This window comes from Plutella xylostella, chromosome 19 (genome assembly GCF_932276165.1).
Source record: "Plutella xylostella chromosome 19, ilPluXylo3.1, whole genome shotgun sequence".
Lineage (NCBI taxonomy): Eukaryota > Metazoa > Arthropoda > Insecta > Lepidoptera > Plutellidae > Plutella > Plutella xylostella.
Genome location: NC_063999.1, coordinates 1,966,031 through 1,981,003, shown reverse-complemented (window position 1 = coordinate 1,981,003; position 14,973 = coordinate 1,966,031). Strand labels below are relative to the sequence as shown.

General features: G+C 35.4%; 1 protein-coding gene across 2 annotated transcripts in view; it reads right to left on the bottom strand.

Moving 5' to 3' along the window:
- Nucleotides 1–3,231: 3,231 nt before the first annotated feature.
- The window catches only part of LOC119690525 (phospholipid phosphatase 3), a 78,097-nt gene continuing 66,355 nt past the window's right edge, over nt 3,232–14,973 (bottom strand). For both annotated transcript variants that reach the window (XM_038105809.2, XM_038105810.2), the window contains exons 3-7: nt 7,896–8,050; nt 5,685–5,905; nt 5,155–5,281; nt 4,543–4,725; nt 3,232–4,207 (exon numbers count right to left, since the gene is read on the bottom strand). In XM_038105809.2, coding sequence (XP_037961737.2) covers nt 4,076–4,207; nt 4,543–4,725; nt 5,155–5,281; nt 5,685–5,905; nt 7,896–8,050 — 818 coding nt within the window. In that variant the 3' untranslated portion in view covers nt 3,232–4,075. The remainder of the gene's footprint in view (nt 4,208–4,542; nt 4,726–5,154; nt 5,282–5,684; nt 5,906–7,895; nt 8,051–14,973) is intronic.

Below are 14,973 nucleotides of genomic sequence, written 5' to 3'. Positions count from 1 at the left end.
ATCTGAAAGATAGAGTGACCCACAGCTCGTATCTAAATAAATTTTTGGAGATTCACCAAAAACTTCTATGAATCTTTCCGCTGTTTACTTAACTTGGAACACCCTGTATGAACAAGTACTGTATGAACAAGTAGGAACGTAAGTTAGTACACGGAAGCTGCTTTTATTATGAGCGTAATTATATCGAATGGTTAGATCAAATTCACAAGGGTCAGCTAAGCGGGCCGCTAATTCAATAAGGACTGCATGAGAAAGTTCCGAGTAAAGGTGCCAATAGGCAGCAGCGGACGCCAAAAGGTTGCAACCTACGGCGTGTCGTAATGGGGAGAAAACCTAAAGCTAATTCCAGATGTGGCCACTGTCGAGTAGGCCCGAGTCCCTAGTTCTAATTGGTTGTTTCAGTCGCCATTTTTACGCACACTCAATCGTGCTGCAAAGTTTCACTTGGGTTTCTTCCCCATTGTAATGTTCTATGGACGTTTCGTTGTCGTTGTAGTATATTTGTGTCTCTAACCATTATTTAATCTGTGAGAGTTGGTGCAAAATGCTGATGTCTAAAATCTGCAGCTCTATCTCGAATATCTCGACGAAGTGTGCCGATTGCGTGACAGTTCTTTTTCGTTTGTTCGTCATTTTAGAGAATTACACCCCTGATACTCATGCTTATCGTAATCGTCATCATCAGCCAAGATTCTGCCAGACAGAAGACTTAAAAAGTTTATTATCAAACGGCCTAAAATACTTAATTAACTTTCGGGTCAGCTATCTTCGTAGTGCACTAAATTTTGCCGTAGTTAATTCTGGTATGACTCTAGCAAATACTGGATAAACTAAGGTAATTCTCGGTCATTTTAATATAAGCTATAATAATACGACACAAGAGGTCCCGAAGGCGAGCGGGGTTGGTCACGGATTCGAATAGGGTTGTCAAAATTATAATATTAAGGTGTATTAATAGGTTTAGATTAAGTTAAATTGTAAGGTAAGTTTAAGTACCTACACCCTTAAAGTGTAAAATATCGTCTGTGGCAATAAAGTACCTATATTTTCTTTCTTTCTTTCATATTTTATTAAGTTTTTTCGAAAGTAGTAGCAGAACAAAGGTTGTATGGAATGAATGGTCATTGGCTCTGGGCCCTGAGTCACCCCCCTTTCAGTTTACTTTGCCATTTTTGTACCCTGTATACCTAAGAAAATAGAATAGTGATTCTTGAATAGAGCTGTATGGAACCTCTATCAGGTATTTATTTATTATTTATTACAAAAAACTTACACCACTATTACAGAATTATTCTAATGCAGTTATGGTGCTTGAATTGGCAACCCTAGCTGTAAAACTATTTTATTAAAGTGGTTGAGCTTAAAGCGTGACTGTCGTGCATTTTCAGTTTTGTTTTATTTTTAAACCTATTTTATGGAGCATAAAGCCATAGTAATTCTACCCGAGTACCCACGTATTCCATAGTACCTTACACATAATTATGTGCCTACGTTATGTTTATGTCCCTCTATATAATGTGAGTTTCACACTTTGGAATATCAAGTTAAGCATAACTTGACTATGGAATGCACTACTGTGATTGGCCGAATGGTTGTTGAATAATAGTCATGCTTTGGTAGATTTAGAAGTTTTTAATTTCTCATCCAATTCAAACGAAGAACTAAACCTTATTGTGTCGGTGTCTCGATGATGAACTTATAGGACCTTACCACAAAAACTTGCGACAGTATTGAACAGGTTTTTAGCGCTGTGAAACGCCTACAAAAACTGTCAAATATCGTTTTAAACACTTCTTGAAACAGTTTTTTTTTGTGGTAGTACAGATACACTCTATTTCTATACCTTGTGAGATAAAAACAATTGTTTATGAATAACCCAACGGACCCCGCGTAGGTAGAGTGAGAGTAATTTAGTCACCCTACCCGCATAACTATATCGGAATTGATTTAGACAAATTGTTCAGTGGCCACGGTTATTGACCGTGGGTATTATATTATAACCAACGAATATAATGCCTACCTCGTATTTATATTTAATAGTAGCTGTTCCCGCGAGCTTCGCTTCGCCTTAAGTTTTCCCGTGGGGATACCGCGGTAAAAAGTAGCTTATGTATGTGCAGGGTGTCAGCTAACTCCATACAAAATTTTGTTAAAATCGGTTCAGCCGTTTTGACGTGAAGAAGTAACAAACATACACACAAAATTTGGCATTTAGGTATAGGATTTATTTTAAGTAGGATTTAAGTACTTAATGTTCCCAATTTTTCACTTTGTATTTATTATAAGTAATTATTATACTTAACTAGGTACTTCATAAATAAAACATACTTAATAAATTTTTCATTCATTTATTATTCGCATAGAGAATGTCGGACAAGCATAAACTTTCTACAACACTAATATTTACAAAAAAAATATATACTTAATACACTTAAATGCAAGGGAATGTATATTTTAAATTTAAATAGTATCAAATCAATTCCTTTTTTATTGTAATAGTTAATAATAATATGTCAAGAATATTTATAAGACAACATTTTAAATTTATAACGTTTTTTACTTGAAATACTTAAGGTGGGCTTCAGATTTAACAATAGGTAGTTAAAGAAAATAATTATCTAACTATAATTATTACTTAAAAACTACGTTATTATAAGTAAACTTATGGACTAGACAGGTACTGTACAGAAAATACTGACAACGCGAATTAAACTAACTTATTTATTAATAACAATAAATAAAGTGTAAGTAGAAGTTTCAAAACACTGGTTGCACTTTTAATAAACTAAAATAGCCAATTTCAGAACCCCCGATTCTGGAGTCATTCTACAGGGTGTTGGACAAAGGGTATGCTAAGCCGTAAGAAATATGACGTAAAACGAAGTTTGTCTAAGAGAAGAAGACTCTCATTCGTTCGTTTTTCGTCAGTATAAAGTAACCCTCCTGATACTCATTCTCATCGTAATCATCATCATCAGCCAAGATTCTTCCAGACTGCTGCACTTAGGCTTCTCCTAAGGAGAGACACATAACTCTTTCGCACTAACGGCGAGTGTTAGTGTGAAAGAGTTATACTGTGCAGTCTCAAAGCATGAGAAAAATAAAAAAGATTCGGATCTACATGAAAACTGCCATACAACCAATCAAATACAAGACAATATCTACAGACACGTTGTATTAATCTTATAGCAATACTAATTTTTGCTCGGTCGGGGGCAAAAAATATACCAATGCAGCTATTACGGTCTATAAAATTATCACTTTGAATTGGCCACTCGGCTCTATGGTCATATTTACGTATATAAATAAATACATGATTCCCTAATTTAACTTAATGTACATTAACAGAACTTAATCTCATCTTTTCAGTCCTACATTAAAATAACTTTTTTTTGGGCAAAATTTTATTTATGAGTTTAAGGGTGACTTGCACAACAAAGGTAAGTAATCAAAATTAAATCTATGACCTCTTGCACTCACATAATACTGTCAGAGGAAGAGAAAAACTATTTTGATTAGCTGAGAATTTTGATTAACTTTGTTGTGCAAGACGCCCTTAGTGTCCGTCGACATGACGTCCAAACTTGCGACTTTATCAGTAGACAGTGTAGAATTACCTACGCGGATTAAATAATTTATTATTAAAGTGGATACAATAAAAATGCCCTAATATGTAATCTCTAGGTATTAGACATTCCGAGGTAACTATTAATGCATAAAACAAAGTGTAGGCTAAGCACGCACTTAGCCTTAAATCATTTCTTATCACTTTGCCCAAATTACACCACTGCTTTAGCGGTAACAATCCTAACGTTCCTAATAATGACACTTTCTAACAGCCACCAGAAATAACCTCAACAAAATTTGCACTTTACACAAAAAGATTTCTACCAAAAAGTTCCACTGTCAATATACATCGACTGCATTAAAACCTTCATGGTACACGAAAAGATTTCCACCAAAAAGTTCGATCAACACACAGAGACTGCATTAAAACCTTCATGGTGCGTTTCCTCTTTTGAGGTTATAATTTTAGAACGAGGTCCGAGGTAGGTTGAACCTACACCGCCGCTGGCTAGGGGACCACGACGTGGGGCTCGCTAGACAGGAGCCTCCGCACTGATTGGTGGTTGTTGCCGTCGCTGCTGGAGATGTCACTGGAGGAGACCACGGCCGGCTGCGAGAAGTTCTTGCAGAGGACCAGCGTCTGTGGACAAAGCGATTTGAGTTAGATTCCATCTGTTGAAAGATACTGTCAGGGCAGACCTCAGAACACGAAACATATTATGAACAAGTGACCCGACGACACGCGTTCGTTGTAGTTCGTTCATAGTTCTAGTCATAGAAAAGAGTGGCGTGGTATGTGGCATGGCGTTTCAATAGTGTGTAGTACGCTCAAGAATGAAATTCTCCCTGTCTGCCAACTACTACTGGACACTCTTGAATGGCCCCAAACGAATGCCATCAGAAGTTTTTTCATGTTTTACCAGCGTCATTCCTCCACGCTAAAAAACCTTTCAAAATAACAGAACCAAAACTCACCGTATAAAGCACGCTAAGCACGCCCATGCAGCCTCCCACCAGCACGTCCCACCAGTGGTGCCGGTGGTCGGTGAGGCGACTCAGAGAGCAGACGGCGGAGTACACCAGACTGAGCACCTGGAGTAGGGGCACCGCCAGGACTGAGCGGGAGCGCCAGCTGAACGCGCGCCGTTGGAGGTACCACTGTGGGGGAAGGAGTAGTAGGTACAATTAGTTGGAGGTTTCTTGGAGAATCGCTTAGTTGTAGTAATGGTAAGGTATAGAGACTTCTACTTCTGCTTTAGTTGGAGGTTGTTTGGAGTACCGCTCAGTTGTGGTAATGGTAAGGTATAGAGACTTCTACTTCTGCTGTTAAATGTCAAGGTGGACAATGGCTAGTTTAAGTCTGAAAAGAGTTTCTTAACTTGTATATTTTGTACAATATACATCCACCAAAGAAAAGGGCCTAGAATGACTCCTATTATGAAACCTACAAGATTTCATTTCCTGATTTCCTGCTTGGGAGCAAAACTTATTCTTCCTGGGTAACTTAGTGTTTCTGTGTCTTTATTCCGTATTCCTGTGGACGATACATGGTTAAACGTTGATTAAACTACTAAAGTTAATACTCACAGCAACGAACAACCCGCAGTAGACGGACAGAGAGGCGTGCGCCGACGGGAAACTCCTCGAAGAGTCGATCTGCAGGTACCGGCTGTACTTGGTAGACGTGCACTTGTAAGAGCTCACCCATTGCGATCTGCAATCAGAATAGTTGTTAGAGAATCTGGCTGGAATTCGTGGCCCATGAATCCAGTCCTGATTGGTCAGAAATAATCTATAGAGGATTATGTCAGTCATAATTTTAGTGCTGAAATAGAAAATATGGTAAAAATCTATAGTAATGTCGATCGGCGCTAGTAGCCAGCTTTCAACGTGGCGTGGGATGCCCTACAGCTAGCAGAATCTGAGTAGTTTTGGCAGCATTAGTTGGAGACTACTTCCCATTTTAGGGTTCTTGGGATGTGTATTTCAGCATCCAGTAACATGGCAGGCTATGAAAATTTCAGGTGGATTCGCAGGCTTAAGGCTGTAACTTCTAAGCACATCTTCCTTCTAATAACCATCTCATCCACAACACTGGTTTACGTTTTCGTACTCACCCATTGCAAGTCCGAGCGTTATCCGGTTGGCAGAGGTCAAAGAACGTGGGTCTGGGAGACCCGACCACACACTTGACCACCTCGAGGATGGCCAGGTTGACTACTGCTCCGTAGATGTAGTCGCGGTATATGACGGCAGCTGTCTTGGCGCTGACGATGAACTTGTTCTTCTTCAACGTGTATTCGTCTTCCCGGTGCAGGCAGGACTCTACTATCCATACCTGGAACAAGAGAGAGAAATGAAATTTAAAACCTGTGTAAAATTTTCGTTCACTCTGGTCTGGATCCAGCGTACTATAACGTAGTGTTTTCTGGATGAATCGGTATGAATATTGTTTTATGTGTTACCTCAACCGTATATACAGGATGTTGCAGGGCACAATGGTAGGGTCAACTGAATGAACTTAAGTTCTACTCAATTAAAATTCGGGTACATCGCTACATAATTATGATTATAGGCTAAAGTTCGTCTTAACTTGAAATTCTCAGTTTCAAATCGACAGAAAGTGATCGAACGAAAACTTAAAGATACCGCGACCAACGAGAAAAGTCAAAATGATTGACCTAGAAACAAAAGTAGTAGCTGTCATGTAGTAACATTTTATTAGATTAGTAAGATTGTGAGTAGTGGGTGGGAAGTGGGATCAAGATTTATGAACTACACGATGCAGATAGAAGAAACACAACGATTTTGAAGATAAACTTTTAAATGGCAGTCATAAACTTGCTGACACGTCTCCCATGAATCTACATGATATTTACATTTTTAAAATTAAGTTAGCCCGGAGCAAAGGCTGACTGATTGATTGACGATATAAAAGGGCTTTGCATTTACTTGCATATAATTTTTTTTTATAACTTGTTTAATACCAGTAGCGTAGATTACTGATTTTATTCGACTTACATCCAAACTCTAAAATCAGATAAAAAATAGTTCGTAACCTTTTTCATTTGGGTTCATGCTCTAATTTTTATTGGATTATATAATATTCTGAACATAATTCAAGCTATGCAAACGTAATGAGGGCATACATCTTAGTTCTTGCTACCAAATTAGCTAAGAGTACGAAGTACGACATTACAAACTTCGCTAATACCCGATGTCACATGCATAATGTTTCTTTTTGCTCGAGTCAAGTCATCAAGCCAGTGGTGTATATCTCTTTGTCTTAAAATTAAGCAGCTTAAAATTCCTTGTTGATGCCGCACCGCTTGTGTTATGTTTTATATTACAAGTACAGGTTGAATTTTATGAGTAATCGTGTTTAAGTCTACATTTTACACTCATTTAGTGACAAAGACGGATAAAACAGGAGTGAAAATTTTGTTGTCGTGAAGACGACAACCTTTTTTTCAATCTAAAAACAAAACAATGTTCTTCGAATAATACAGTAGGTAAGTAAATTAAATTCTTTCATCCAAAGGTTGTCTAGTAGAGACTGCATAGTGAGCAATAAGGGCACCTTTTTGTACCTACTACAGTTTTGTTAAGTTTTAGTAAGAAAGGAAGAATGAAAGGAACATTCATTTGACGCATTTAAGTATTTTTTTTTAAATATTTCCTTTTGGTGCAAATAAAGAATTTTTTATTGTATTTATCGATATTCTTCTCGACCACTGATATAACTCCACCTCAATGTGTGATGCGGAACTATTTTTGTACTCAATGTACCTATTATTTGCAAACATTAGCAGACATTCGCTCATCCGCTGAATAAACATATTTAACGAGACGGAAAATACTTCTTATTATGCTAATTTGTATAGACAATAGATGATCATCAGGACATAGGTAGTTACATAGTTACATATTTGCATTTATTTATTAGCGTATCATCATTATTTTGCAGGCTTTTTTTTAGATTGCAGTTGTGGCTAGTAGAAGAGCGATCGTTTCTTTTTTTTATAGAATGACTGCAAAGTTACGTTGTTAAAATATGAACTTTTGATAGGCGATCAAGAGTTCACATTTACTGTCTTCTTTCTCATATTCGTCATTTATTGTTTGAAGGTTTCTAACTTCGAACTTCAGTGAGCTTATTAAAGAAGCAATTACCTATATATTTTTTTTAAATGTACTTAATTCATTTTTAAATTAATAAGTAACAATTTTAAATTAAAGTAAAAATATAAAATATTTAAATAACATTTATTTTGTTGCTCAAAAAAACCCTTTAAAAAATTAAAAAATAATCTTACAAAAATACTCACAACAACATACGGCACCACCACCGTGATGACGGCCACGAGCGAGATGGAGAACGTGTCGCCCACATGTGGGAACGAGAGGGCAGGATCGTTGCAGGCGTACCCGGCGCGGCGGCTCGGGATCGCGCCCACTTCTAGTAGCAGGCATACTGCTGACACTGGTGGAGGGAGACAATAAATTTATATTAATTATACCTAATCAGTTATAAAAAATCACTAATAAAAACTAAAATCGTGATAAGAATTTGGTATTTTTTTTTATAATTATTATAATGTTTAATTTTTTGCGCATGTTTATAAATTTTGACATATATAGATGAACTTAATGCTAATAGTATTCTATTCCAGCTAACCAAGTTGTGGAGAAAGTGATAGATAGCGCAAACGACTGACCGGAAAAAGAAAATTTTGTTTAAATGAAGAAAAAAAAGCGTCTGGCAGAAAGCCGATAATAGGACCTTTTACCCTAAGTGTTGACGAGTTAGGAGTGTTATTAATGATCGTAATGTGTGAAACTTTTGTTGCAAAATTTTATTACACATTAATTAAAAGATACAAAGCAAACATTATCAGGTACTAAAATTTTATTGATGGAAAAATTTAATACTTAATAAATAATAATAAATAAATTCATTTATTTCAGATATTAATCCATAAAAAAATCCAATTAATATCCTTACATCAATAAGGAAGACACAAGTTTTCTTATAAGTTAACTTTATACTAGACAGGTTATAAAGTAATGCCTCGGGATACAAAACACATTAGGATATCTGATGACCTGTAGTTTCCTGCTTAAAACACGTGTTATTATAGTTATTACATCTACTGCTTTCATTAAATATGGCCCAAGGGGCCCACACTAGCTAAAAAAGTTTTATCATAACCATTTTTATGTACAGTCGTATTAGTTGAGCGTTTTTGACTCCAAATATGAAAAGCTGAAGTGCCCTTCTGCATTTAAATAAGGCAACTGACAAAAAAGTTTTATAAATTCGAAGTTCAAAATTGAGTTTTTGAAAAAAGAACACAATAGTTTACGAGCTCCAATTACGTTGGACACGATTGTAAAATTAAAAATGCCCTCAAAATATTTACGAGATGCAACTCGTTAAGTATACTCATAAATCAGTGAGTATTAAAAGTCGTTAGTTTGATTAATAGTGCCGCATCAAACGCGATAGTTTCTTTGAATAAAATATGGAATTGCCCATTTATTAGACGGAATGAATCATTAGATCGGATTATAGAATTGATTTATTCAATGAATGTGTGCTTATTTACCAAATCGCATTTTGTGTATACCTGTGTTCATAAAAGATCAGCCTTCGCTTAGGTAACTTCTGTGTTTTATAACAATAATTAGTTTATTAATAGCTGTATAATAATTAACAATAGGTACCAGTATTATACAACTTGTTGTTGTACCTAAGTATGGCAAGCCGAAAGAACTCAGGTGGTCATACTGAACAACTTTTGATCAACAACTTTTTTTTTACTTATCTCTTGGCATCAGCTACCTAGATAGTAATAATAAATTTAGATTTTTATGTTTATAAATACAATATAATAGTATTATGTATACAATATTTATAATTATAAGTACTCTTTAATCATACGGTACTTCTACCAAACTCGTGATCCTTACTAAATTAACGACTTCGACTTTTAGATAACCCGCGATGTGCGATTTACAGTTATTTGCAAATAATTCCATATATGGCTGTAGCTATAGCGATGCGCCATGTCTAATTTATTATTTGTTTTGATTATTTACTACGTACTTAAGTAGGCATATGAGAAATGTATAAATGGCCAGGAAACCTGCACATAGATTCTAGATAATTTCTTACAAAATCATATTTCTCTACTCCAGAGAACAATACAAATTTACGTGTTTCCGCATAATCAAAAAGCGGCTCATTGCAAGCCATTTAAAACCTCAGAATAATAACGCCTTTTAAAACCAACCTCCTTGGGAAAACGTCAAAGATTGAGATCTTTTAAAAGATATATCGCCTTCTTCCACAATACATAGACGACCTCTTTGGTATACTAGTTTTGTGCCGCGACCAACGACATTTTAATATGTACTAGATGGTGTGTCAGTGCAAAAGAAACGTCTCGATAAATAAGTCCCCACTTCTACCTACATAACCTACATACCTAACTGTCATGCGCTTTTATAATAAATTATTAAATGAAACACTTAGCCTTACTGAGACTAAATTTAAGAATTTTGTAAAAACGACATTAGGTAGTAAAGCTTATTATAGTATAAATGATTATCTAAACGACAAAAACGCGTGGTCTTGTCCAACTCAAAAGTTGTCCTTCCTTGTCAACTAAGGCATTTGGAAAAATGAAATGGATATGCTCTGGTAAAATTGTATTAACTAGGTATAAGTAAAATTGTATTAGTTATAAGCAAAAAGTTGAAAAGATGCTCGAGGAGTTTCTTTCGCCATTTCTTTCCTCCTTAATGACGGGGTCTTTGTGAAATGGTGGTAGATTATGACTTTTGACAAGTAATTATAATATTCTACGTCGAAAAATAAACGATTTCATTTCATTTCATTACCACTGAGCTCTTATTTTGAATTAGTTCGGTTAAAATATTTGTGGCTTTATTCATTGATACAATGGTTGTCATTAAGTATGTTGAACTTAAAACGGTTTGATAATAAACAAATTGCGGACAGATTTTGCTTTGTTTTTTTATGTGACACACTATCTTGGTCGTGTATTTTTCATCTAAGTTCGCGTCTATAGACTGCCAGTGACAAAGTCACCATCAGATGAAGATGGAAGATAATAGATAAGAGTGAGTTACCGACTCCTTGCTGGACTTTCTCTCTACAGGATGTTGCAAAAAGGGTAAGCCGAAAGGGGGTGACTTGGAAAGTCATTAAACATCTTTTGTCCTACGATTTTTTAAAATTCGTGGTAAATAATTTTGCTTCTTCATAGAAACTTTGTTAGTCACGTGACTTTAAACTATGGGAAAGGGAATTATTTTTTCAAGAATTTTCAAAATTCGTAGAAAGTAAGATGTTCAGGCTAGCACGGGGCGCATTTGAGACGTGACAAAAGTTCTCCGTTGCGCTCGCTCTTGAGGCTGCGTGTTATGAGGCGTCACGTCTTAATAGCGACCTGTGCTACAGGGTCAGAATAAACCCCGGAGTCACTGCCTTTTAGATTACTATACTTACCACTTTGGCAACACCCTGTATTCAACTGTAGATTAACACCTCAAGACTGGATGCTGTATTGACCGTGGATTTATTTAGCATATTTATTGATGTTTCTCAACGCAATAAATTGCTTTCATCGGGTTGTAAAACCTTTGGTAGTGCTTTTTGTTCAGCTGATTTAATAAAAGTTTGCATTTATATACCTACCTCTAAACATGAGAAATTACCTAAATTAAACATATAAGTTGAGAAAATATGTATGTAATAAAAAACAGTTTTTCAACCTATTTGGTTAAACTACTTAGCAGTTAGGTACCTAGTTAAAATGCATTACCGAAGTTGATTGTGAGTCAGCATTTCTATTTTAGACTGGTGCCACAAATTAATAAAACATTTCGAATTGAAGTGATTAAAAACGAATATTAAAATTCTAATTCTAAAGTATGTGTAATTCATTATTTATATCACAAAAAACTGTAAATTTTCTAGAGTACGCTCAAGCTTCCTATCGCAAACTTGTTTTGACAATGATTTTCAGATTCAAAATGTAAATCACTAATAACTTCGTAAATGTTAACGGTCTTATTCATAAAAAGTTACGGGAGACCTATAGGCCTGCTATAAGCAAATGTCAAAAAAACTTTATTCATAAACGATCTATAGCGCTAAAGAACTCTCCAACTGATTCGTAAAACCTTGATATGCTAAAGTTGGCTGGACCATACTATACACCTTCCGTAAGCCTCCTATTGTACAAAAACATGGCGGCCGGTCAACAGCTGTTCTGCTTTATTGACGATTTGACATTTGTTGTGAGTTAATATTTGCTGAAAATAAGTTGCCATGGTAACGTAAAAATTTAATTATTTTTTTGTGGGTTTTGGCTTGGCCACTGCGCCTTTAAGCCAACGTAAACTTTTTTAAGTGCCGCGCCGTGGCTAACATAGATAATAGAAATTGATAAATGAATGAAAGTTTTAGCTATTTTTGTTTATGGTTTCGTCAGACCGGCAACTTAATAGGGTAAATGTCAAAATGTTTGGTCTGTGAAATCTATTAGCATCACTATAGTTATTGAAGGTTTACAGAACGATTATGAATAGAGATTTTTATGAAACCTCAAATAGGCTTAAAGTGTTCCGTAACTATTGAGCTCAGTAAACCTACTTTAAGGTTTTTTTATGAATAAGACCGTAAGACTCGGTTTTGACTTGCGATAGGTCCCCAGTCCATTCATACTGATATAGCCAGTGGCAGGTTCCGCAGCTTATAAATTAACATGTTAACGGCTGGTGCCTTGCGTAATTTTACTAGCCACTATGTATAAAGGCCTCAGAACACGATTCCTATAGGCTTCCCTTTTGGATTGACTGATTTGATATTTTATGATTTTTATATTAAAAAAAACTAGCAGGGCCCGTGTGATTCACTTCGCCTCAAAAAAAAAATCCGTGGGAATATCGCGATAAAAAGTAAATGTGTTCATTCGCTTATTACCTCAAAAAGTTTTACCGTGCGAATACCGCGAAAGTAGCCTATGCCTTAATCCAGGGTGTCAGCTAACTCCATACCAAATTTCATTAAAATCAGTTCAGCCGTTTTGACGTGAAGAAGTAACAAACATACAAAATCACAAACTTTCGCCTTTATTATATTAGTGCATGTGCATGGGATTCTTTTTGTACAGGATGTTGTTTACACCCTGTAAACATTTTTTAGCTTAAGCTCAATAAAATTATCCATGTCAATTTATGTTTATAAATCCTTTGTCCCACATCAATTTCGCGCACACGGATTTATGGGCTGTCAAATTGGACCCCCGGCACAAGCACCTTCCTGATTTGATTGGAAAATTGGGGATGTTCGGCAGCGGTCATTGCCAAGGACGACCTGGCGGGCTACTCTATACTGACGAAAAACGAACGAACGAGAGCTCTCGTGCAATCGACACGTTTAATACAACGAGATAGAGTATATGGAGTGACCCCCTGGCTCATGCGACACAGTTGTGACGTCACCGTGTTGTTAGGGAAGAGTGAACGAACTCGTATACGGGGTGACTTAAAAACAATTGAAAAACCTAACGGAATTGCATAAAAAGTACGTTCGACGAGTGTTTAGAACGCTAACTATTTAAGACAGCTTCTTGATAGAGCTTAGCAATTCTCTAGTTTTTTAGGAATTAAACATATTATAATACTGATTCTCTAATATCATAAATTTTTCGTCCTTTATACAAGATTCAACTTAACTAATACTACTAATAAAAAAGTACTGAATAAGTCAGTCTTATATTTACTTAATGCATTATTTAGGTAAATTAATCTTGTTGATAAATATGTATTTAAATCGTACCTACCTACACCATAGGTACTGACAAACTAAGTATAATTTAATGTAGGTGTACTTCAGATAAAATACCTGTTCTAAGTTACTGGTATGTATTAATCCAACAAGATATGTGGCACTGATAAAATATTAATTATTATGTCTAGCGGTCTAGTCTACGCCCGTGCTAAGCTGACAGCTGCTAACAGTTCAAGGCTTGTCAAATAGCTATAAGTGCTAGCACTCGTAACATGTTCAAAGATATAAATTTGTTCATTTTATCACCCTGTATATGTAAATAAGTTTAAGGTAACTTCTATTGCAGAGTGAATGGAAATGGAAATTTTACAATCTTACAAGTTACAAATACCTGTATAACGATTAGATTTCGCTCTTAAATGATCATTTTATCAGCTTCGAAATTCTTACCATTCATTTAACTATCACTAATCGTCTTCAACACTTAGGTAAACTCATAGAAACCGTTTAAATTATACATGAAAACGAAACCGAAGTGCATTAATTAATACAAATAACAAATTTTCCACAAAACTACAGTCAGTTCTAAACTAGTTTTAGTTTTAAAGAGTTTTAAGGTACAAATTCCGTTGAAATGATCTAAAGGGCATTCGCTGTAATCGAAGGGCCGAATGCAAATCTATCGATTTAGTTATAATCGATAGATTAACCGCAATAGATTGACAGTAAGAATGTTATATGTCGACGAGTGACTTGTCAAGCCGATCAATAAATCTAATTTAGAGTGGCGTTAGTTTACACCTAATGTGACTTTGGCGTAACTTTTTAAAGCATTAGAAAATAATATTTCAGAAGCATACTTCCATGTTCAGAAGAAATTGCTTACTTAATAAATTATCACTTATTTCATCGAGCTCGCTTTAGAGTTTCAGTCCTATATTATGACAGTTTAAATTTAAAATAAGTAAGTCTCTAATGTTATGGACCCTACATGTAATATACCTAACCTGTAACCATATTTATTACTTGTGATTACTTATTCTAACAGATGTTTGTGTTAAATTTAACACTCTCTCACTTTCGATTTATATACCTACTATAAGTACTTTATGATGCTATAAAAAGATGCAAAATTACCAACAACAACTTAGTTTATAGCTCATAAAAAACTATGATAACTTTCCATTCGCAAATATGACAGACGCGACGTGCTAAACACACAAATTTTCAAACTGAATAAGTAAATACGAAGAATAAATAAAAATTCGCTACGCCTCATGTAGCATTACTTTAAACGGTTCATGAACAAAATAAACACATTTCCATTCCATTTTTAAATTTTGGAAGACCGTGAACGTCTGTCAAAACTAACGCACAGATAAACAAAACTCACTTTATATATTATGGCTTTATTTTAAAATACTTAGGTACTTACGGTAAATTACGTTTACATACAGGATGTATATCTAATTCCGGAAAAATACATACGTGATACTTAGGTAAGTGCTACTTCTTCAAAAAAACTTTAATAAAATAAATTTGTAGGTACTTTATACGCTAGGCAATATCGTCGTTCATCA